Source organism: Lissotriton helveticus, chromosome 9 (assembly GCF_964261635.1).
Source record: "Lissotriton helveticus chromosome 9, aLisHel1.1, whole genome shotgun sequence".
Lineage (NCBI taxonomy): Eukaryota > Metazoa > Chordata > Amphibia > Caudata > Salamandridae > Lissotriton > Lissotriton helveticus.
The window spans coordinates 22,224,518-22,249,018 of NC_136070.1; the positions used below are offsets into that span (position 1 = coordinate 22,224,518).

Genomic DNA, 24,501 nt, shown 5'->3' on the forward strand with positions numbered 1-24,501 from the left:
ATTTTGCAGGCTGCGCGGGCAAGTGGTCCTACGCAGTTCGAAAACACCACGGTGAACTTTTATCCGGATTTTTCCCAGTCCGTCCAGAAGCAAAGGATGGGATTTCAGGGGGTAAAAAGGCGTCTCAGGGATATGGACTTGAAATATGCGATGCTGTTCCCGGCCCGGCTGCGTGTGGAATATGAGGATCGGACACTCTTTTTTGATCGACCGGAGAGAGTGAGTGACTGGCTAGATACTTTGCCTGCCCGTCGCGATTCCAGGGACCGAACAGGTGGTGCTGAAGGGGGCCTATTGGAACAAGAATGAACATTGGCGTCCGAGTCCCGAACAATGAACACAATAGACAACTGTGGCTTACTGACTTGTCTGATCGTCTGCCTTCCAGTGCATCCCCGGAGGCGGCGGGGAAAGAGGGACCCTTTCCTCCTCTGGGTTTCTTTGTGTAGATTAGTTTTTTGCTAGGGCGACAGGCACACTGCAAGTTGGGGTGGCTTTTGAGTCTATGCAGGGGTGCAGGGTGGGGAGAGTTGCGCTGGGGTATTGTTGGGGGGAGGGGGGGAAGTATGTTGGGAATGTTTCATTTTCCTTTTTCTTCAAGGCAACGAACTGTTACGACTTCAGACTTTGGTGTGGTGCTCATTATGAGATGGGAGATCATCGTGGGTTCGGATGGGGGGTAGGGGGCTGAAACTACTATGCTGGAATGTGAATGGGTTGGGAGACCGGATAAAGAGGGGGGTGGTCTTGCAGATGTTGCGACGCCTTTCCCCTGATGTTGTGCTGCTACAAGAGACTCATTTGATTGGAAATGCTTGCTACGCTCTGAACAGGCGGGGATATCGTCTCGCTGCTCACTCTGGATTCACTTCTAGTTCTAGAGGGGTGGGTATCTTGGTCAGGACCTCTTTTCCCCTGGAAATCGATGACATAGTTCTGGACTCCAGGGGGAGATATGTTGCACTCACAGGCAGGTGAGAGGGGAAAACTATCTCACTGATATCGGTGTACGTCCCACCTGGCTTACAAACCACTACGTTTGCAGACTTGGCACGAGTTGTTTTGGGTCTCCCAGATGGTGTCCTGATACTGGGTGGTGACTTTAATTCAGTTGTCTCCGAAAGGGAGGATCGCTACCCCCCCCAGAGACCTCACGAGTGCACAATCTTGGTTGGGTGAATTTTTAGAAGCGTTGGGGCTCGTGGATTGTTGGAGGCTGATGCATCCGGAACAGGCGCAGTACACTTTCCACTCAGGCGCTCATGGTAGTCTTTCTAGATTGGATTATATCCTGATACCGGCGGCCCAGTCATCGTCAATTGGGGAGATTAGACATCTAGCTCGGGGTATATCGGACCACTCCCCTCTATGGTTTCAGTTAAATATGAATATAGGTGCTGAAGGGAGGGTGGCCCCGATTAATCCATGGTATCTTCATAACCCCAAAACCCGTACTGAACTGATTAGGTCGTTGGATCTGTATTTTGCTGAAAAAGTGGGGTCTGTGTCTTCGCCTGTCTCACTGTGGGAAGCGTTCAAGACAGTTATCCGGGGACAAGCATTGTCGTTAATTGGGTGTGTTTAGAAAAGTAGAAATGAGGCAATTGTCCGTCTTGAGACTGAAATTACTGAGTTGGAGAGTGCATTGGAGCGGAATGTTACCCGAGACACGCTTCACGTCCTCGGTCTCAAGCAACTCGAATATAAAAATTTAGTTACCGACGCAGCTAAGATGATGAGTAGGGAACAGCAGGGACGACTGTATGATGTGGGCGATAAGGCAGGGAAATTGATTGCTTGGCTGGATAGAAAAGAGAGGGCGAGTCGTGTGATTCCAGTGATTGAGAGGTCTGATGGTGTGCGAGTGACTGACCCGGTTGACATTGTTGAATGTTTTGCTGATTATTTCCGAGAAGTTTATACTCCGGTATCTGACAGGCCTGAGGAGGATTCTCATTTGTTGCTAAGGGATATCGTGTTGCCTTGTCTGTCTGAGTCCGATAAGGACTGTTTGGATGCTGCACCATCAGTTGACGAGGTAGCTCTCGCGGTGCGCTCTATTCGTTCCGGAAAGGCTCTGGGCCCTAATGGTCTTCCCATCAAACTGTATAAACTGCGCCCTGACACGCTAGCGCCCTATCTCCGCGATATGTTTTTGGAGCGCGAGGAACTGGCTCCCTTCCTCGTGATCAGCGTCTTGCGACCATTGTGGTGATCCACAAGGAGGGGAAGCCACGGGACCGCTTTGCGTCTTACAGGCCTATCTCACTCCTGAATGCTGAGCCTAAGATTCTTGCCAAGCTGCTCGCAAACCGCCTGATAAAGGTGGTCAGTGAGCTGATCCACCCGGATCAGTCGGGCTTTATCCCAAATCGTAACACTGCATTGAATTTGCGCCGCTTGCATGGTGTTCTCGCGAGGGCAGCGTCACTGCGTGAACCGGCCATCTTGGCGTGCCTGGATGCCACGATGGCCTTTGATACAATCGAATGGCCGTATCTTTGGGCTGCACTTGCAAAGTTTGGTTTTGGCGCTGGCTTTATTAGTTGGGTAAAACTTCTGTATGAGACACCACTGGCACAGGTTGTGGTAAATGGCCGGGTCTCCGGGCCCTTTGTTCTTGGGAGAGGCCCACGGCAGGGTTGTCCTCTGTCTCCGCTTCTCTTTGCCCTCGCTTTGGAACCTCTCGCTGCCTGGCTACGGTGGGAACCCTCGATGAGAGGTATACACTGGACTCCGAACTTTGAGGACCGCATATCGCTATATGCGGACGATATTTTGCTGTACCTCACGTCGCCTCAAAAATCGCTAAATGTATTGTTCGACGTGCTTAACTCGTTCCGGAAAAACTCAGGCCTTGTCATTAACTGGACCAAGTCCCATATATACGTGCTCGCTGGTGGCGTCCCCCTCCTGCCGCGTGGATGTCCTATCCAGGTATCGCAGTCTGGTTTTAAATATTTGGGAGTATTTATCTCATTGGACCCTGCGGTCCGCTACGAGCGTAATCTACTTCCTCCGCTTCAGCGTTGTCTCCACTAGGGCGAGTGGCTCTTTTTAAAATGATGTCCTTACCGAGGTTTTTATATGCACTCCAGAATATTTTTGATGTGATTCCGTCGAGGTACTTCGGAGAGGTAGAATCTTTACAGAGGCAATTGATATGGGGCGGGCATTCGCGTATCGCTCTTCCAAAGTTAACGCTTCCCTGGTATGACGGCGGTATAGCACTTCCGGATATCAGGCGGTATTATTGGGCTTCCCAGCTTGCTGCAATTAACCACGGGATGTATGGCCCGGCGTTGAATCCAGCGTTTGAAATGGATAGATGGCTGCTACCAGGGGGAGACTACAACAGGGCGCTCTATTCTAGGTCCTCTCGCTTGCAACTTTCGGCTCCCACCGAGATAGCCGTACGAGTGTGGCATAGTGCGACCGCGGCTATGGGCTGGAGGGATCGATTGACCCGCGCGACTCCACTTTATTATTCTGCGAAACTGGGTTGCCTGTGGAGAACGAAAGGATTCGAGAAATGGGATATGATTGGCATCAGTAAAGTGCGTGATCTCTGGCTTAAAGGCAGGATAAAGACTTTCTCGGAACTACGGGCAGAATATCAGCTGGGTGATAGGGAATTCTTCCGCTATGCTGAAGTATGCCACGCGTTGAACTCGGTTTTCCCCGTGGGTAGAGACGTTATGGAATCCTCCCCCCTCGAAGATCGTGTATTAGATGGTCACGTGCCGGATAGCACTATTTCTTTGATTTACAAAAAGATGATCACTGATCGCTCGAGCTTGCTCGAACACCTCAGGGCGACCTGGATTGCGGATGGTATTGAATTGGACGACTAGGACTGGCAATCTGCGATCTCCTCTCCCAGGGAGGTCGCAATCCCGGCCCGCCTCCGCCTGGTCCAGCTTAAGATCCTCCATCGGATTTATGTTACCGGCCCCCGCCTGATCCATATGGGCTATTCGACGGATGGCTTATGTAGGCGTGGTTGTGGTCTGCTTGGTACATTTCTCCACATAATTTGGGAATGTCCTGAGATGGTGCTTTTCTGGAACCGTATACATGAGGTGATGAATGAAGTAACAGGTGTTGTGATGTTGCCAGAGGCCCGACAATGTCTGTTGAATGTATGGGGGCCAAATGACTATGATGTGTCGCAGCTACGATGGACGACCCTTGGTAATATGATTGCTAAGAGAGACATTGCCCAGCTATGGGGGTCCCAGAGGCCCCCCACAGTGACGGCCTGGAAAGAGAATATGGACTGGTGCATGTTTAGAGAGAAGACGGTATATGTGGCGAGAGGCAGACCCAGAAAATGGGGGAAAATTTGGAATCAATGGAACTCGTACCGGGGAGATATATGTACGCCCCCTCTCACAGAGATCTCTAGTCCCACCCAGTCTCCCTGACCCGACATTCCTGCTGTGGTGTTGCGTGATTGGTTCTTGATTTTGCATTTCCTGCCTCCGGCCCCCCATACCTGTATACAACAACTCCTGTTTCATGCTACTGTGTATCTCCCGTCCTCCTTGAGCACTCGCCCGATTGATGTACTACTGTTGCATTGCCTTGTTTGTTTTTTCCGTGTTTTTATTATAATGAAAAGTTACAACAAAAAAAAATTCTTGCCTGGGGAACATGCCTCAATTCCTCCCTTAGGAACACATCAATTCCTGCCCGGGAACATGCCTCAATTCCTCCCTGAGGAACACATCAATTCTTGCCTGGGGAACATGCATCAATTCCTCCCTGAGGAACACATCAATTCTTGCCTGGGGAACATGCCTCAATTCCTCCCTGAGGAACACATCAATTTCTGTCCGGGGAACATGCCTCAATTCCTCCCTGAGGAACACATCAATTCTTGCCTGGGGAACATGCCTCAATTCCTCCCTGAGGAACACATCAATTTCTGCCCGGGGAACATGCCTCAATTCCTCCCTGAGGAACACATCAATTCTTGCCTGGGGAACATGCATCAATTCCTCCCTGAGGAACACATCAATTCTTGCCTGGGGAACATGCCTCAATTCCTCCCTGAGGAACACATCAATTTCTGCCCGGGGAACATGCCTCAATTCCTCCCTGAGGAACCCATCAATTCCTGCCCGGGAACATGCCTCAATTCCTCCCTGAGGAACACATCAATTCCTGCCCGGGTAACTTGCCTCAATTCCTCCCTGAGGAACACATCAATTCCTGCCCGGGTAACTTGCCTCAATTCCTCCCTGAGGAACACATCAATTCCTGCCCGGGAACATGCCTCAATTCCTCCCTGAGGAACACATCAATTCCTGCCCGGGTAACTTGCCTCCATTTCTCCCTGAGGAACACATCAATTCCTGCCGGGGAAACATGCCTCAATTCCTCCCTGAGGAACACATCAATTTCTGCCCGGGGAACATGCCTCAATTCCTCCCTGTGGAACACATCAATTCCTGCCCGGGTAACTTGCCTCCATTTCTCCCTGAGGAACACATCAATTCCTGCCGGGGAAACATGCCTCAATTCCTCCCTGAGGAACACATCAATTTCTGCCCGGGGAACATGCCTCAATTCCTCCCTGTGGAACACATCAATTCCTGCCAAGAAAACATGCTCCCACACCTCCCTGAGGAACTCATCAATTCCTGCCCGGGGAACATGCATCAATTCCTCACCAAGGAACACATCAATTTCTGCCTGGGGAACATGCCTCAATTCCTCCCTGAGGAATACATCAATTCCTGCCCGGAGAACATGCCTCAATTCCTCCCTGAGGAACAAATCAATTTCTGCCTGGGGAACATGCCTCAATTCCTCCCTGAAGAAAACATCAATTCCTGCCCGGAGGACATGCCTCCATTCTTCCCTGATGAACACATCAATTCCTGCCCGGGAAACATGCCTTAATTCCTTCCTAAGGAACACATCAATTTCTGCCTGGGGAACATGCCTCCATTCCTCCCCGAGGAACACATCAATTCCTGCCCGGAGAACATGCTTCAATTCCTTCCTGAGTTACACATTAATTCCTGCCAGGGGAACATGCTTCAATTCCTCCTTGAGGAACACATTAATTTCTGCCCAGTGAACATGCCTCTCTACCTCCCTGAAGAACACATCCATTCCTGCCCGGGGAACATGCCTCAATTCTTCCCTGAGGAACACATCAATTCTTGCCTGGGAAACATGCCTCAATTCTTCCCTGAGGAACACATCAATTCCTGCCTGGGGAACATGCCTCAATTCCTCCCTGAGGAACACATCAATTCCTCCCTGAGGAACACATAAATTCCTGCCTGGGGAACATGCCTCAATCCTCCCTGAGGAACACATAAATTTCTGCCCGGGGAACATGCTTCAATTCCTCCCTGAAGAACACATCAATTCCTGCCCGGGAAACATTCCTCCATTCCTCCCTGAGGAACACATCAATTCCTGCCCGGGGAATATGCATCAATTCCTCCCTGAGGAACACTCAGCAGTTCCTTCCTGGTGAACATCCCTTAATTCCTCCCTGAGAAACACACCAATTCCTGCCTGGGGGAACACACATCAATTCCACCCTGAGCTTGCATAAAGACTGAGTTGCTCCAGTGCCAGACAGCCAGTGCCATAGTCCCTCACAACACGCACCTGTGAATTTCTTCTTGATGGCATCCTTGGAGCTGGCGTAGATCATCTTGCTTTTCAGAGGGGCGTTGTCTGGAGCCCTGTGGTAGAAATCAAGAATTTATACAGAGGCTGAGTACAGACATTCTAGGGCCATGCTCAGCGTTGGACTGGACAACAGGAATCTGCATGGATCAGGGTGGCAGCGGGACAGGCAAGGAGAAACACATCTGGATAATGTTTGGGTCTAGAACTAGGATCTCTGTCATTTCATTTCGCTAGCGCTCAGTGAAATGCCTTTTCATAGATAGCTTTTCACTGAAAGTTATTTTAGTGAAACAATCAGATGTTCGCCTGCCTTGCATTGATATACATTTTGCAATTAAAATGAAAGCAGTTTCACTAAATATCAGCAAACACCCCCCTTCTGTTACAATATTTATTGTGCCTCTTTCTCTAAATTGTTTTAGGGAAGTCATTGAAATCCAACTCTTACCCTAACTCCTCCCCTGTACTTGTGTCTGATCCTTGATCATTGTCCCAAGGTAACCCAAGTACTCATTGTACCCAAACCTTGATCCTTACCATCACCACCGCCCGGACCTTGACTCTTATCATTACTGCTCACAATCCTATCTAACCTCCCTTTCATTGCTCACAATCCTATCTAACCTACCTTTAACACAGCCCTAACCTTCACCCCTATCATTACTGCCCACAATCCTATCTAACCTCCCTTTACCACCAAGGCTAACTTTAACCCTTATCATTACTGCTCACAATCCTATCTAACCTCCCTTTGCCACCGCTGCCCTAACCTTCACCCTTATCATTACTGCTCACAATCCTATCTAACCTCCCTTTACCACAGCCCTAACCTTGACCCTTATCATTACTGCCCACAATCCTATCTAACCTCCCTTTACCACAGCCCTAACCTTGACTCTTATCATCACTGCCCACAATCCTATCTAGCCTCCCTTTACCACAGCCCTAACCTTGACCCTTATCATTACTGCCCACAATCCTATCTAACCTCCTTTTACCACAGCCCTAACCTTGACTCTTATCATTACTGTCCACAATCCTATCTAGCCTCCTTTTACCACAGCCCTAACCTTGACTCTTATCATTACTGCCCACAATCCTATCTAGCCTCCTTTTACCAGCGCTGCCCTAACCTTGACCCTTATCATTACTGCTCACAATCCTATCTAGCCTCCCTTTCCCATCGCTGCCCTAACCTTGACCCTTATCATTACTGCTCACAATCCTATCTAACCTCCCTTTACCACCGCTGTCCTAACCTTCACCCTTATCATTACTGCTCACAATCCATCTAACCTCCCTTTACCACCAAGCCTAACCTTGACCCTTATCATTACTGCTCACAATCCTATCTAGCCTCCCTTTACCACCGCTGCCCTAACCTTCACCCTTATCATTACTGCTCACAATCCTATCTAGCCTCCCTTTACCACCGCTGTCCTAACCTTCACCCTTATCATTACTGCTCACAATCCTATCTAGCCTCCCTTTACCACCGCTGTCCTAACCTTCACCCTTATCATTACTGCTCACAATCCTATCTAACCTCCCTTTACCACCAAGCCGAACCTTCACCCGTATCATTACTGCTCACAATCCTATCTAACCTCCCTTTACCACCACTGCCCTAACCTTGACCCTTATCATCACTGCCCACAATCCTATCTAACCTCCCTTTACCACAGCCCTAACCTTGACTCTTATCATTACTGCCCACAATCCTATCTAGCCTCCCTTTACCACAGCCCTAACCTTGACCCTTATCATCACTGCCCACAATCCTATCTAACCTCCCTTTACCACAGCCCTAACCTTGACTCTTATCATTACTGCCCACAATCCTATGTAACCTCCCTTTAACACAGCCCTAACCTTCACCCTTATCATTACTGCTCACAATCCTATCTAGCCTCCCTTTACCACAGCCCTAACCTTGACTCTTATCATTACTGCCCACAATCCTATGTAACCTCCCTTTAACACAGCCCTAACCTTCACCCTTATCATTACTGCCCACAATCCTATCTAACCTCCCTTTACCACAGCCCTAACCTTGACCATTATCATCACTGCCCACAATCCTATCTAACCTCCCTTTACCACAGCCCTAACCTTGACTCTTATCATTACTGCTCACAATCCTATCTAGCCTCCCTTTACCACAGCCCTAACCTTGACTCTTATCATTACTGCCCACAATCCTATTTAGCCTCCCTTTACCACAGCCCTAACCTTGACTTTTATCATTACTGCCCACAATCCTATCTAGCCTCCCTTTACCACAGCCCTAACCTTGACCCTTATCATCACTGCCCACAATCCTATCTAACCTCCCTTTACCACAGCCCTAACCTTGACTCTTATCATTACTGCCCACAATCCTATGTAACCTCCCTTTAACACAGCCCTAACCTTCACCCTTATCATTACTGCTCACAATCCTATCTAGCCTCCCTTTACCACAGCCCTAACCTTGACTCTTATCATTACTGCCCACAATCCTATGTAACCTCCCTTTAACACAGCCCTAACCTTCACCCTTATCATTACTGCCCACAATCCTATCTAACCTCCCTTTACCACCACGGCTAACCTTGACCCTTATCATTACTGCCCACAATCCTATCCAGAGTCCCTTTACCACCGCTGCCCTAACCTTGACCCTTAACATTACTGCTCACAATCCTATCTAACCTCCCTTTACCACCAAGGCTAACCTTGACCCTCATCATTACTGCTCACAATCCTATCTATGCTCCCTTTACCACCACTGCCCTAACCTTCACCCTTATCGTTACTGCTCACAATCCTATCTAGGCTCCCTTTACCACCAAGGCTAACCTTGACCCTTATCACTACTGCTCACAATCCTATCTAGAGCCCCTTTACCACCAAGGCTAACCTTGACCCTTATCGTTACTGCTCACAATCCTATCTAGGCTCCCTTTACCACCAAGGCTAACCTTGACCCTTATCACTACTGCTCACAATCCTATCTAGAGCCCCTTTACCACCAAGGCTAACCTTGACCCTTATCATTACTGCTCACAATCCTATCTAACCTCCCTTTACCACCAAGGATAACCTTCACCCTTATCGTTACTGCTCACAATCCTATCTAACCTCCCTTTACCACCAAGGCTAACCTTGACCCTTATCACTACTGCTCACAATCCTATCTAGAGCCCCTTTACCACCAAGGCTAACCTTGACCCTTATCATTACTGCTCACAATCCTATCTAACCTCCCTTTACCACCAAGGCAACTTTGACCCTTATCATCACTGCCCACAATCCTATCTAACCTCCCTTTACCACAGCCCTAACCTTGACTCTTATCATTACTGCCCACAATCCTATCTAACCTCCCTTTACCACAGCCCTAACCTTGACTCTTGTCATTACTGCCCACAATCCTACCTAGTCTCCCTTTACCACAGCCCTAACCTTGACTCTTATCATTACTGCCCACAATCCTATCTAGCCTCCCTTTACCACAGCCCTAACCTTGACCCTTATCATCACTGCCCACAATCCTATCTAACCTCCCTTTACCACAGCTCTAACCTTCACTCTTATCATTACTGCCCACAATCCTATCTAGCCTCCCTTTACCACAACCCTAACCTTGACTCTTATCATTACTGCTCACAATCCTATCTAGCCTCCCTTTACCACAGCCCTAACCTTGACTCTTATTACTGCCCACAATCCTATGTAACCTCCCTTTAACACAGCCCTAACCTTCACCCTTATCATTACTGCCCACAATCCTATCTAACCTCCCTTTACCACCACGGCTAACCTTGACCCTTATCATTACTGCCCACAATCCTATCTAGGCTCCCTTTACCACCACTGCCCTAACCTTCACCCTTATCGTTACTGCTCACAATCCTATCTAGGCTCCCTTTACCACCAAGGCTAACCTTGACCCTTATCACTACTGCTCACAATCCTATCTAGAGCCCCCTTACCACCAAGACTAACCTTGACCCTTATCGTTACTGCTCACAATCCTATCTAGGCTCCCTTTACCACCAAGGCTAACCTTGACCCTTATCACTACTGCTCACAATCCTATCTAGAGCCCCTTTACCACCAAGGCTAACCTTGACCCTTATCATTACTGCTCACAATGCTATCTAACCTCCTGTTACCACCAAGCCTAACCTTCACCTGTATAATTACTGCTCACAATCCTATCTAACCTCCCTTTACCACCAAGGATAACCTTCACCCTTATCGTTACTGCTCACAATCCTATCTAACCTCCCTTTACCACCAAGGCTAACCTTGACCCTTATCACTACTGCTCACAATCATATCTAGGGCCCCTTTACCACCAAGGCTAACCTTGACCCTTATCATTACTGCTCACAATCCTATCTAACCTCCCTTTACCACCAAGGCAACTTTGACCCTTATCAATACTGCCCACAATCCTATCTAGCCTCCCTTTACCATCGCTGCCCTAACATTGACCACCTTGACCCTTATCATTACTGCTCACAATCCTATCTAGGTTCCCTTCGCCACCGCTGCCCTAGCCTTAACCTAGCCTTGATGCTAAACCTAACTTTGTCTCTAACTCTAACCTAAGCATAGTCCTGACCCTTACTCAAAACCTAACCCTACCCGTAACCTCGATCATAAATCTGACCCTGAACCTATTCTGTTCCTGATCATAATTTTGACCCACTCCCTCATAACGTTACTAATTTTTATAAAATGCATTTTTTTCAATTTGCATTTTTCGGGTTAGGTTTTCATTGACGTGTGCTTTATTTATTAGGATGAACATAAAGGAAACAAACACAAAAAACAATGCTGCTTTGAGGAGACCTGGTGTTGCCACCACCCAGCTTAGCAAATCGAGCAGACAACGCAGATCAAACCATAAGCCTGTACCAGATGTTGACTACAGCACCAGCCAGCGAGGGCCTCATCATAAGCAGAGCTATGTCCAGCGTCCTCCTCAATGCTCTAGTGGAGGGCAGCGGCTGGCTAGACCCAAGCCAGCGAGGGCCCCATCATAAGCAGGGCTCTGTCCAGTGTCCTCCTCAAAGCTCCGGTGGAGGTCAACGGCTGACTGGAGCACAAGCCAGCGAGGCACCCATCATAAGCAGGGCTCTGTCCAGCGTCCTCCTCAATGATCCGGTGGAGGTCAACGGCTGACTAGAGCACAAGCCAGCGAGGGCCCCATCATAAACAGGGCTCTATCCAGTGTCCTCCTCAATGCCTACTGGAGGACAACGGCTGGCTAGACACAAGCCAGCGAGGGCCCCATTATAAACAGGGCTCTGTCCAGCGTCCTCCTCAATGATCGGGTGGAGGTCAATGGCTGACTACAGAACAAGCCAGAAAGGGCCCCATCATAAGCAGGACTCTGTCCAGCGTCCTCCTCAACGCTCCTCTGGGGGTTAACTGGTGATTAGAGCAAAAGCCAGCGAGCACCTCATCAAAAGCAGGACTGTCCAGCATCCTCCTCAATGGTTCGGTGGAGGTCAACGGCTGACTAGAGCACAAGCCAGCGAGGGCCTCATCATAAGCAGGGCTCTGTCTAGAGTCCTCCTCAATGGTTCGGTGGAGGTCAACGGCTGACTAGAGCACAAGCCAGCGAGGGCCTCATCATAAGCAGGGCTCTGTGCAGCATCCTCCTCAATGCTCTGGGAAGAGGACAACAGCTGACTAGAGCACAAGCCTTCCCTGGGGAACTCCACAGAACAGCTGTTTATGGGGCGGAGATGTATTGGCCCATCTTGACTCTTTGTGACCGTTCCATAAGGAAGGATGTAAGCAAATTGAGGGCAGGGCCCTCAATCCCTATTTCCGAGAGTCTCCCAGCCAGTCTAAGGGGGGAGATGGTGTTGAAGGCTGCCGTCAGGTCCAGAAGGATCAGTAAGGTGGTATGACCAGCGTCAACCCGTTGTCGAATGTTGTTAAAAACAACGGTTAATGCCGTCTCAGTACTGTGCTCACTTCTGAACCCATGCTGGGAGCCATCGAGCAACTGATGTTCCTCCAAATAAGTACTAAGATGGAGGTTCAGGTGTTTCTCCAAGATTTTGGCTGGGACAGGCAACAGGGAAATACGTTGGTAGTTCTTTCGTTCCGCAGGGACCAGAGAGGGCTTCTTTAAGAGAGGTTTGACAACCGCAGTTTTCCAAGCGGTGGGATATTGGCCAGAGGTAATGACGGCATTAAGGATTGAAGTCAAAGGTGGGCTAATAGCCTCCATGCCTAATTTCAGGATCTTCAGGGGGCAGGGCTCCTGCGGAAACCAGACCTAATTCCACTTAACATCCACTCAGTGTCCTCCTGCAGTAGAAGAGGAAAGGAACACAACGGCAATCCTTCAGAGGAGCTGCCAGAGAGTCCAATTGAAGATCTGACTTTGATCCTCCAGCGTTGGACATCTCCAAGGAGGAGTATATGTCCTTAATTGTGGCATAAAAGAAGCATGCCATTTTATCACACAAATCCTGGGAAACATTGGTGTTAGCCGTGGCCGTAGGGGCTAGGAGGGAATTGATGACAGTGAAAAGTTCCCTTGGAGATTTTATGGATTCCGTCATCTTGGAATAGTAAGTGTCCTTTTCCTCATTAATGGCTAGCTTATATTCCTTCAATCTAAGTTTGTGCAGATCCCTTTCGACTGAGGTACAGTTGTGGCGCCATTTTCTTTCCTGGTGTCGGCATACCTGTCTAAGCTTTCTCAGTCTTTCAGAGAACCATGGGGCCGACAGGGGCGTTTCCTGGCCACATAATGCTCCTTAAGAGGGGCAAGAGAGTCCAAAGACGCTGAGAGCCAGTTGAAGAAATCGTCATAGATAGAATTAACATCCGAATGAGGAACGCACCAATAATTGCTAAGTTTATTAAGAAGGTCCTCCTTATTAATCTGGCTGAAGTTTCTCTTCATCACCACCCTGTTCTTAAAATTAGGATCTGGGTGAGGTACTGACATTTCCAGAAGGAATGGGATGGCATAATGATCAGACCAGGAAAGTGGAATAGGATCCATCACCTTTATTCTAGGATCATTGGAGAAGATCCCATCTAAAATGTGTCCCGCCATATGCGTGTGGCTCCTCACCAGCTGAGGAAGACCACAGGAGTCCATAGTTTCCAAGAAAACCTGGGTTTCAGTACACAGAGTTTTCTCCAAATTGAATTTGAAATCACCCAAGAGAGTCTCATCATAAGCAGGGCTCTGACCAACGTCCTCCTCAATGCTCTAGTGCAGGACAGCGGCTGACTAGAGCACAAGCCAGCGAGGGCCTCATCATAAGCAGGACTCTGTCCAGTGTCCTCCTCAATGCTCCGGTGGAGGTCAACGGCTGACTAGACGAGCCAGCGAGCACCCCATCATAAGCAGGGCTCCGTCTAGAGTCCTCCTCAATGGTTCGGTGGAGGACAACGGCTGACTAGAGCACAAGCCATCGAGGGCCTCATCATAAGCAGGGCTCTGTCTAGAGTCCTCCTCAATGGTTCGGTGGAGGTCAACGGCTGACTAGACGAGCCAGCGAGGGCCTCATATAAGCAGAGCTCTGTCCAGTGTCCTCCTCAATGCTCCGGTGGAGGTCAACGGCTGACTAGACGAGCCAGCGAGCACCCCATCATAAGCAGGGCTCCGTCTAGAGTCCTCCTCAATGGTTCGGTGGAGGACAACGGCTGACTAGAGCACAAGCCATCGAGGGCCTCATCATAAGCAGGGCTCTGTCTAGAGTCCTCCTCAATGGTTCGGTGGAGGTCAACGGCTGACTAGAGCACAAGCCAGCAAGGGCCTCATCATAAGCAGGGCTCCGTCTAGAGTCCTCCTCAATGGTTCGGTGGAGGTCAACGGCTGACTAGACGAGCCAGCGAGGGCCTCATCATAGGCAGAGCTCTGTCCAGTGTCCTCCTCAATGCTCTGGTGGAGGTCACTTGAGATTGCTAAGAGATCAGGAGGTTGCAGTTAGACTAGCCTTCCTGCACTTCCTGATCTCACAGAGAAGGAGCCTCTCTGATCCTCCGTGTGCCTCCCTGCTGCTTCAGTAGCATATGCAGTTGGTGACTAAAAGTCTAGCTCTGCTTCAGCGCTGTGGGCACAAATAACTTTTCTGACACTCTGTGTGCCCCTCGACTGCTACAGTGGTGTATGCTGCTGCTGCAGCGAGGTGGGGGATAAGCGAAGTGGTGCAGTTGGCTTCCATGCTATACAAAGATGAAATGTCCTATCACGGGTGCTCCATTGAGTAAAGACAGTGGCCCCCACACTACATATCACGGATTTAGCCCACCTTCCCCCTCTCCAGGTGTGTGTGACCGAGCACAGGTCCTCAGGGACAGGCAGAAGAATCACAGCTGCACCAGGCAACGCAACCTCTGCGCTCTGCCCTGTCATTGCAACCTCTGCGCTCTTGCAACCTCTGCGTTCTGCCCTGTCATTGCAACCTCTGCGCTCTGCCCTGTCATTGCAACCTCTGCGCTCTGCCCTGTCATTGCAACCTCTGCGCTCTGCCCTGTCATTGCAACCTCTGCGCTCTTGCAACCTCTGCGCTCTGCCCTGTCATTGCAACCTCTGCGCTCTTGCAACCTCTGCGCTCTGCCCTGTCATTGCAACCTCTGCGCTCTTGCAACCTCTGCGCTCTGCCCTGTCATTGCAACCTCTGCGCTCTGCCCTGTCATTGCAACCTCTGCGCTCTTGCAACCTCTGCGCTCTGCCCTGTCATTGCAACCTCTGCGCTCTTGCAACCTCTGCGCTCTGCCCTGTCATTGCAACCTCTGCGCTCTGCCCTGTCATTGCAACCTCTGCGCTCTGCCCTGTCATTGCAACCTCTGCGCTCTTGCAACCTCTGCGCTCTGCCCTGTCATTGCAACCTCTGCGCTCTTGCAACCTCTGCGCTCTGCCCTGTCATTGCAACCTCTGCGCTCTGCCCTGTCATTGCAACCTCTGCGCTCTTGCAACCTCTGCGCTCTGCCCTGTCATTGCAACCTCTGCGCTCTTGCAACCTCTGCGCTCTGCCCTGTCATTGCAACCTCTGCGCTCTGCCCTGTCATTGCAACCTCTGCGCTCTGCCCTGTCATTGCAACCTCTGCGCTCTGCCCTGTCATTGCGAACATTTCTGATGCGCTTTCTAAGACCTTGTTTAAAACGTTGATATTTCCGATGTATATTTCTGAAAGTCAGGCTAACATTCACAACCCTGATCACTTATAGTAATTACTCTTATGAAAAACTGTTTCTTATTATCAGATCCAAGTGCCTTATGGGTTTAGAACACTAAAGTCCAAGAAAAAGACAAGCGGTATTTTACTGCAGCACATCTATGCCACCCTATAAAACCACAATATATTCTACAGGATCACCCCCCCCCCCGTTGTGAGAGCGTTCCGTGAGCCCTCCCGCCATTCACTTTCTCCCATCTACAATGGACCCCAAGACCTTTGTGGTGTTAGAACGCCCGCAGTTTGTTCACATCACGAGCTGATACATAAATGATCACTATTGCATCGGTCATTAACATGTTCAGCTCCTTGTTTAACTTGCATGTCATGTAACGCATGCAGGGCCATATTATCAAGAAAGGGCGATACATTATCGCCGCTTTTATCGGCAGGAAACTGCCGCTAAAGCGGCGATAATGGGCTTGATAATATGCCCTTGTGAATTCCCAAAGCAGCCCAGGTTAACACCAGAACCTTGGCTTCTATGGGAATTCACAAGGGCATATTATCAAGCCCATTATCGCCGCTTTAGCGGCAGTTTCCTGCCGATAAAAGCGGCGATAATGTATCGCACAGTTCCTACTGGTCCGCAGTGTAATCTTATCTTTATTGCATATTAATAACCATAACTCGCATAGACTGCAATGCATCATCCTTCAATTCATAACGTCTCTTTAATGGGTGTCATAAATCACTGTTTGTCAGCCTCTGTCGATCACTTGGGACAGCGGGTCGAGGCTTCGAGGCTTCCCTTGCTCCCGAATGTCTGGCGTTCATGGTCCTGTGGCCAGCCGGGGCCGCCAGTGCTGTGTCCGCCCAGCGCTGACCATTTCTTACCCATTCTGTTTGCCCTCAATTGTCCCTGCCGTGAGACATCCCAGGGACCTTTCTTCGGGCAATTGTCCTTTTATGTCCTTGCATGAAGATAGTTATTGTTAAACCTTGTAGCTCCCCTCCAGGGCCAGCTCTAGGGCGGTGCGATCAGTGCGACTGCACCGGGCGTTGACTTGGGGTGGGGACGTCATTTTTGAAAATGTATATTCTCATTTTAAAAACACCTGCTGCTGCGTTCAGACATCAATTAAAATGTCAAGATGACTATGGTGATTAATCGTCTTCCTGGAAAGAGATCGGAGGTTTCTCTAGTGGAAGTTTTGACTCATCCTAAGGCAGTTCAGAGGGTTAAGATGCCTGCTGCAAAGAAGATGTACCGTGCGGACAATGAAACCCATATAATGTAAATAGGTCAGTGGGTTACTGCTTCTGTAACAGAGCTCCTTTTGTTACTTGTTTATAAGTCAAAATCTTAATACATTGAGTTATTAACTGTCATCAAAGAGCTGCATGTAAACTGCAAGGTATATATTAGAGCTACATGTTTTTTGCCCAGTCTTTCATCATCCTAATCTTGTGAAAAGGGTTCATTTGGGTAGAAAACAATTCTTATTATGAAAGAGAACGCCTAAAAATGATGTCAAGTGTTAAATTCTGAATGTGTGCTTTTCCAGAATAAGGACTCAAACTATATTGCCTACCAGTATTGATGACATGTCACTCCTACACTACACCTTGTAGTCCTGTCTGATGTAACATTTCCTATACATTGATTTACACACATATGAATGTCTCTGTGCAATGTGTGTGGTGTAAAGTGCTCTGACACCTTACACGAGTATGAGTGGTGCTATAAAACTAAATGAATCTCTGTGACAGTGGTTATGGAGACTTGAGAGGGTGCTAGTGAGGGAATCCGTGGCAGAGGTGGTCATTGGGGGGCACCAACAGACATTGTTGCACAGGGCGCCACCAGAAATAAACCCGGCCCTGCTCCCCTCCCCTGACTCTTATCGGCAGCGACACCTGCATTTATCCGGTGTGGGTGGGCGGGATCAGCTTTCCACAGGCCAAACAATGCTGACCGCTTCTCTCAGTCGCCTTTTTGGCTGCATTTCTGGCCCCGCCCCCTCTACTCCGATCCGAGCTTTTAAATAAGTTGTCTTGGGCACTCTGATGACCTTTGCTTTGGCGCGCTTTCTTTGCGCCTTGTTGCTGCCATGCCCGATGAGTATCTGTCCATGGGGGGGCGGGGGTGGGGGGGGGGGGGGGTAGCTGCAGTCCCTCTAGGGTCGGCAGATCAAGGTGACCTAAAAGTGCTCTCAAAGTTTGTTCTCAGCAAGAGAGCAAAGCATGCTGACTCAAAGCATGCATGAATTATTTCATTTATTTCAAGTGCGTTCTTGTGATGGAAGTCACTTTGTGTGGCTGTTCCACAGGGAGGTGGTGGAGACCAAGTGGCCATCTCCTCAGGGGCAGCCTTAGGCATGTGCAAGCTGTGCACCTGCACAGGGCCGCCAAACCCCAGGGGCCGCCACGCCAATATATATCCTTAATATAATAATCCTCTGAGGATGGATGCATATTTGCGTGGCGGCTCCTGGCAGGGATTTTGCGGCCTCCGGCTCTGTTCCACTTCCAAACACCCTGACCCCCCCCCCCTCTTCACTGGTCTCCGCGCTCCGCCCCGCCCTGACCCCCTCTTCCGGGGCCCCCTACCTACGCTCCCTGCCCAGGGCCGCCATGAGCCTAGAGCCGCCCCTGATCTCCTTTCTGAGAGAACTGGGAGACAGAGCTGTGTCAGGAGTCTCATGGATGTTAAACCGGTATCAGTTTTTGTCAGTGGTCATTCCGCATTCGCTGGGGTTCTGTGCTCACTTGTAGCTGGTGGGGCAGGCTGGTGTTTCTTCCACTCAGGAACTGCCCCGCTCAAAGCAGAAAAGGCCAGGAATCAGGGTCCACAGATTAAATATGGTTTGGAAATTTCTGGTTGATGTTAGTTCCCTTCCCAGGCCCAGTGGGGCGCATGGGAGGAATGACCGGACGGATCCCGAGACTCTGGCCCGGTGCTGGAGCACCGGACGGACGGGACACGGAGTCCCAGGCGACAGAGGACGTTTAAGAAACCTCTTCTTAACAATCTTTCATATCTTCTGGCCACGACACAAGGCTGAACCTGGATAGCTTTGCATTATTGATGATGAAAAAAAAATAGGTGGGAGCTAAGCTCCAGATCTGTGTGTTTGGGTGTTAAAAAAAAGAAAGAGTTAGAGCTATCGGCCTTGTAAATGTCTCTTATCTATGTGTTATGGAGTGAAGGGGATGTATGTGGTGTGTATTGGAATTATGTGGGTTGAATTGGAATTGTTTGTTGTGGCATTGTGTGGCGTGGAATTGTGGAGTGGATTTGTGTACTTGAAGTATGCGGCATGTGTGCATTGGTATAATGTGGATAGTAATTATGTGTTTGCGTGTATTGGAATTATGTGGATTGGGATTAAGTGTCATGAAGTGGGATTATGTGGAATGGTATTTTGTGTTGTGGAGTGCTATGTAGTGGAGTTTAATTATGTGGTGTGCTGTTGAGTTTTGTGGTATGATGGGGAATTTTATGTTTTTTTTTGTTTGGATATAAGTGGTGTGCCGTGGAATTGTGTTGTGGAATTATGTGGTTTATGTGGTGTGGCATGAATTTGTGTGGCGCTGATTAGTGTGGCAGGGAACATGGCGGCATTGAGTGAAAATAGGTTGAGTGGAATTATGTAAAAAACATGGTGTCCCAACTGGTATAATTTGGAAGACAATTCGTAGGGATATGAATACAACATTATCCAGAGAGAGACAAGGAGACTCTATTCAGTTGTGGCATGTGCTCATGGCATCATTTATGTAAATTATTACAATAAAGGTCAAAACCTACATCAGTTGTTTCAGCACTGCAGAAAACAAATGAATGAATTGAAAACAACCCAAAAACTGTTACAGATGAGAACTTTACCTTCTCCAGTATGTCATCTTCTCCAATTCATGCACCAAGCAGTGCTCATATGGTACACCACCTCCTCCCTCCTTTCTCTGCACTTGGGGCTCCTCGTATAGCCTTCTGTTTCCTCATATATGTATGTATGTATGTATGTATGCATGTATGTATGTATGAATGTAAGAAGTGGCATTTAAACAGTGCATAACTGACTGGACAGTAACAGAGCACTGTACATGAATGGTGGTTGAAAGATGATTCAAAGGAGCATTCATCAAGTGGACTTTTACTTCCTGCACTGCACTTATTTACAGCCCTGCACATTGAGGTAAAGGGATGTATCTACAAACACATGCCTTTGGAAGTAAAATCCAGGGCTGCAGGGCCTCCCTGAGGTCCATGAGCAGAGGTCTACTTGGCTCAGTCTTTAGTATTATTATTAGTAGTAGTAATAATATTAATAATATAACATTAATAACAGTCAACGTAATAAAAATAACAATAGTAGTTGCAATGCCAGTATTAGTAATAACAATAACAGTAATAATAACAGTATTAGTAATAACAACAAGCATTTGCAATGCAATAGGTCTCGCATTAGGAAAGTTTGAGCTATGGGTATTGTAAATGACAAACTTTTTATTTATGTGCTGGTTTTGAAAATAGCGAAATTAATAGCATCGTCATTTACAATGCCAATAGTTTTAACTTTCGCAAATGTGACACCTATAGCAACTGTAACGCAATATGTGTTGTATTTACATGACTTAGATTTATTGATATTACATATAACAATGGCATGTAATTTTTAAAATAATTTATACTTAAAAAAAGTTATTGTAATTTATTATAATTGCAATAGCTTAAACTTTTGTAAATAACTTTTGTGAAGATTATGTTCATTGTATTTTATTATGATGAAAATCCAAGAACAGAAGTGAAATATTAACATCTTTTTGAGACATTGGTAATAAAGCTTGAACCACTGAGACAACATATTTGAACCAGTTGTTGTTGAACGGTTGCACAGATTGATGCTGTGGTGGGGCTGAGTGATGTTGTGGTGGCGACGAGTGATGCTGGGGCGTTCAGTGATGCTGTGGTAGCGCATCGTGGTGTTGCGGTGCCCCTGAGTGATGTTGTGGTGCCCCTGAGTGATGCTGTGGTGGTGCTGAGTGATGCTGTGGTGGTGCGATAGATAGAGTGAGTGCGATAGATAGATAGTAAGTGCGATAGATAGAGTGAGTGCGATAGATAGATGGAGGGAGTGCGATAGATAGATAGAGGGAGGGTGATAGATAGAGTGAGGCACTGAGTGGGATTTGGAGTATGTTGCATTGAGTGCAGTGTAATTATGTGGCGTGTAATTATGTGGCACTGAGTGGGATTTGGAGTGTATGTTGTAGTCAGTAGAGTGTAATTTTGTGGCGTGTAATTGTGTGGCACTGAGAGGCATTTGGAGTGTATGTTGCATTGAGCGCAGTGTAATTATGTGGCGTGTAATTCTAAAGGCACTGAGTGGTATTTGTAGTGTATGTTGCATTGAGCGTAGTGTAATTATGTGGCGTGTAATTATGTGGCACTGAGTAGTATTTGGAGTGTATGTTGCATTGAGTGCTGTGTAATTATGTGGCACTTAGTGGGATTTGGAGTGTATGTTGTATTCAGTAGAGTGTAATTGTGTGGCATGTAATTATGTGGCACTGAGTGGTATTTGGAGTGTATGTTGCATTGAGCGCAGTGTAATTATGTGGCGTGTAATTCTAAAGGCACTGAGTGGTATTTGGAGTGTATGTTGCATTGAGCGTAGTGTAATTATGTGGCGTGTAATTATGTGGCACTGAGTAGTATTTGGAGTGTATGTTGCATTGAGTGCTGTGTAATTATGTGGCACTTAGTGGGATTTGGAGTGTATGTTGTATTCAGTAGAGTGTAATTGTGTGGCATGTAATTATGTGGCACTGAGTGGTATTTGGAGTGTATGTTGCATTGAGTGCTGTGTAATTATGTGGCGTGTAATTATGTGGCACTGAGTGGGATTTGGAATATGTTGCATTGAGTGCAGTGTAATTATGTGGCACTGAGTGGTATTTGGAGTGTATGTTGCATTGAGTGCAGTGTAATTATGTGGCGTGTAATTATGTGGCACTGAGTGGGATTTGGAATGTATGTTGCATTGAGTGCTGTGTAATTATGTGGCGTGTAATTATGTGGCACTGAGTGGGATTTGGAGTGTATGTTGTATTCAGTAGAGTAATTGTGTGGTGTGTAATTATGTGGCACTGAGTGGTATTTGGAGTGTATGTTGCATTGAGCGCAGTGTAATTATGTGGCGTGTAATTATATAGCACTGAGTGGTAGTTGGAGTGTATGTTGCATTGACCGTAGTGTAATTATGTGGCGTTTAATTATGTGGCACTGAGTGGTATTTGGAGTGTAGGTTGCATTGAATGCTGTGTAATTATGTGGTGTAAATTATGTGGCACTGAGTGGGATTTGGAGTATATGTTGCATTGAGTGCAGTGTAATTATGTGGCGTGTAATTATGTGGCACTGAGTGGTATTTGGAGTGTATGTTGCATTGAGTGCAGTGTAATTATGTGGCGAGTAATTATGTGGCACTGAGTGGGATTTGGAGTGTATGTTGCATTGAGTGCAGTGTAATTATGAGGCGTGTAATTATGTGGCACTGAGTGGTATTTGAAGTGTATGTTGGATTGAGTGCTGTGTAATTATGTGGAGTGTAATTATGTGGCACTGAGTGGGATTTGGAGTGTATGTTGCATTGAGCGCAGTGTAATTATGTGGCATGTAATTATGTGGCACTGAGTGGGATTTGGAGTGTATGTTGCATTGAGTGCAGTGTAATTATGTGGCGTGTAATTATGTGGCACTGAGTGGTATTTGGTGTATGTTGCATTGAGTGCTGTGTAATTATGTGGCGTGTAATTATGTGGCACTGAGTGGGATTTGGAGTGTATGTTGTATTCAGTAGAGTAAGTGTGTGGCGTGTAATTATGTGGCACTGAGTGGTATTCGGAGTGTATGTTGCATTGAGCGCAGTGTAATTATGTGGCGCGTAATTATATGGCACTGACTGGTAGTTGGAGTGTATGTTGCATTGAGTGCTGTGTAATTATGTGGCGTGTAATTATGTGGCACTGAGTGGGATTTGGAGTATATGTTGCATTGAGTGCAGTGTAATTATGTGGCATGTAATTATGTGGCACTGAGTGGTATTTGGAGTGTTTGTTGCATTGAGTGCAGTGTAATTATGTGGAGTGTAATTATGTGGCACTGAGTGGGATTTGGAGTGTATGTTGCATTGAGTGCTGTGTAATTATGTGGCGTGTAATTATGTGGCACTGAGTGGGATTTGGAGTGTATGTTGGATTGAGCGCAGTGTAATTATGTGTGGTGTAATTATGTGGCACTGAGTGGGATTTGGGGTGTATGGTGCATTGTGCGCAGTGTAATTATGTGGAGTGTAATTATGTGGTCCCCCCAAAACAGTATCCATAGCGATGTAATTCTCTTTCCAATGAATATTGCAGTGAAGTCAGAAGCAATACATTCGTTAATTTATACATATATGGGAAACTGTAACTTTAAAAAAGAGAGTGCATATATTTTACGCAATAGATATAAATAGACAACTAGTTTTAACATGACAGTTATCACCTATTCATTTAGAAGGATCAACCTACTGTATGTTTACATAATCAAACCCAATATACAAGGCATATCAAGAAAAAAATTAATAAGAAGGAGGACACTACTTCTGAACTGTGATAGATCAATTGATCATCAAGGAAGTGCGTGAGGGAGCACGACCGCTCTAGACTGCGAATTAACCTTAGGCCAGAGAAGATGCAGAAAACAAACCGTAATAGTCGGTATTTAAGCATGTTTGAGCAGTTTAGTGTGGAACAAGGATATACGCTTTAAGCAATGAATGAGAAACGTTTGTCAAAGAAAAGTAGTAAGTATTCAAAAAAAAGTCCGACAAATGTTAGCGGGAGCGGCTGCCATGGAGTAATGCAGCAACACTTACTTGTCTATCACGAATTAACCTTAGGCCAGAGAGGATACAGTAAATAAAGCGTAGTAGTCCGTATTTGAACGTGTTTGGGCAGTTTAGTGTGGAACAAAGATATACGCTTAAACAGTAAATGGGAAACCGTTTGGCAAAGAAAGATGGTCTGTTGTTATAACGAGAAAGTGAAACCGAGGGGAGGAGATTTCGAGGCCAAGCAAAACAAAACAGAATAGAGGGGGAAGCAAATGGTGAGCATTTCGCGGCCGCTTTGATGTTCTCAGTGGCCGCGCAGCTCACTGAGAACATCGAAGCGGCCGCGAAATTACTCCCAAAGCTGCAGGCGGACTAATGGTGCGCGCGCCTTAGAGTAAACCTCGAATAGTTGAAGGGGGGGGAGGTGTTGGTTAGTTGGGGGAAGGAGGCTTAGAGTGTGTGTGGGGGGGGGACACTAGCCTTTGGTGAACTGTGGTCGTCAGGGACACAACCTGTGTGATGTTGCCGCTTTGAGGCTTGTGAATAGAACTCCAGTGTGATTACCATTATCAGATGACCCCAGGTCATCAATCGGGCAGCTCCAGCCCTAGACTTCCCTTTCACAAATCATTGTTTTAGGTGTCACTTCAAGTGTAACAAATGAAGTGAACCAGGACTACAACTCCCAGAAAGCATTGGGTTAGCTTTAAGAAAACCCAATTTGAAAGCCTTATGTTATGGTACAGGAAGGGGGCCCAGAGAGATGCATACTGTGACGTCCACGCAGGGGGTACAGGTATTG

General features: G+C 47.5%; 1 protein-coding gene across 3 annotated transcripts in view; it reads right to left on the reverse strand.

Moving 5' to 3' along the window:
• The window catches only part of CFL2 (cofilin 2), a 417,537-nt gene that overhangs the window by 20,811 nt on the left and 372,225 nt on the right, over positions 1-24,501 (reverse strand). For all 3 annotated transcript variants that reach the window (XM_078659381.1, XM_078659382.1, XM_078659380.1), the window contains one exon: positions 6,637-6,713. In XM_078659381.1, the coding sequence (XP_078515507.1) occupies positions 6,637-6,713 (77 nt within the window). The remainder of the gene's footprint in view (positions 1-6,636; positions 6,714-24,501) is intronic.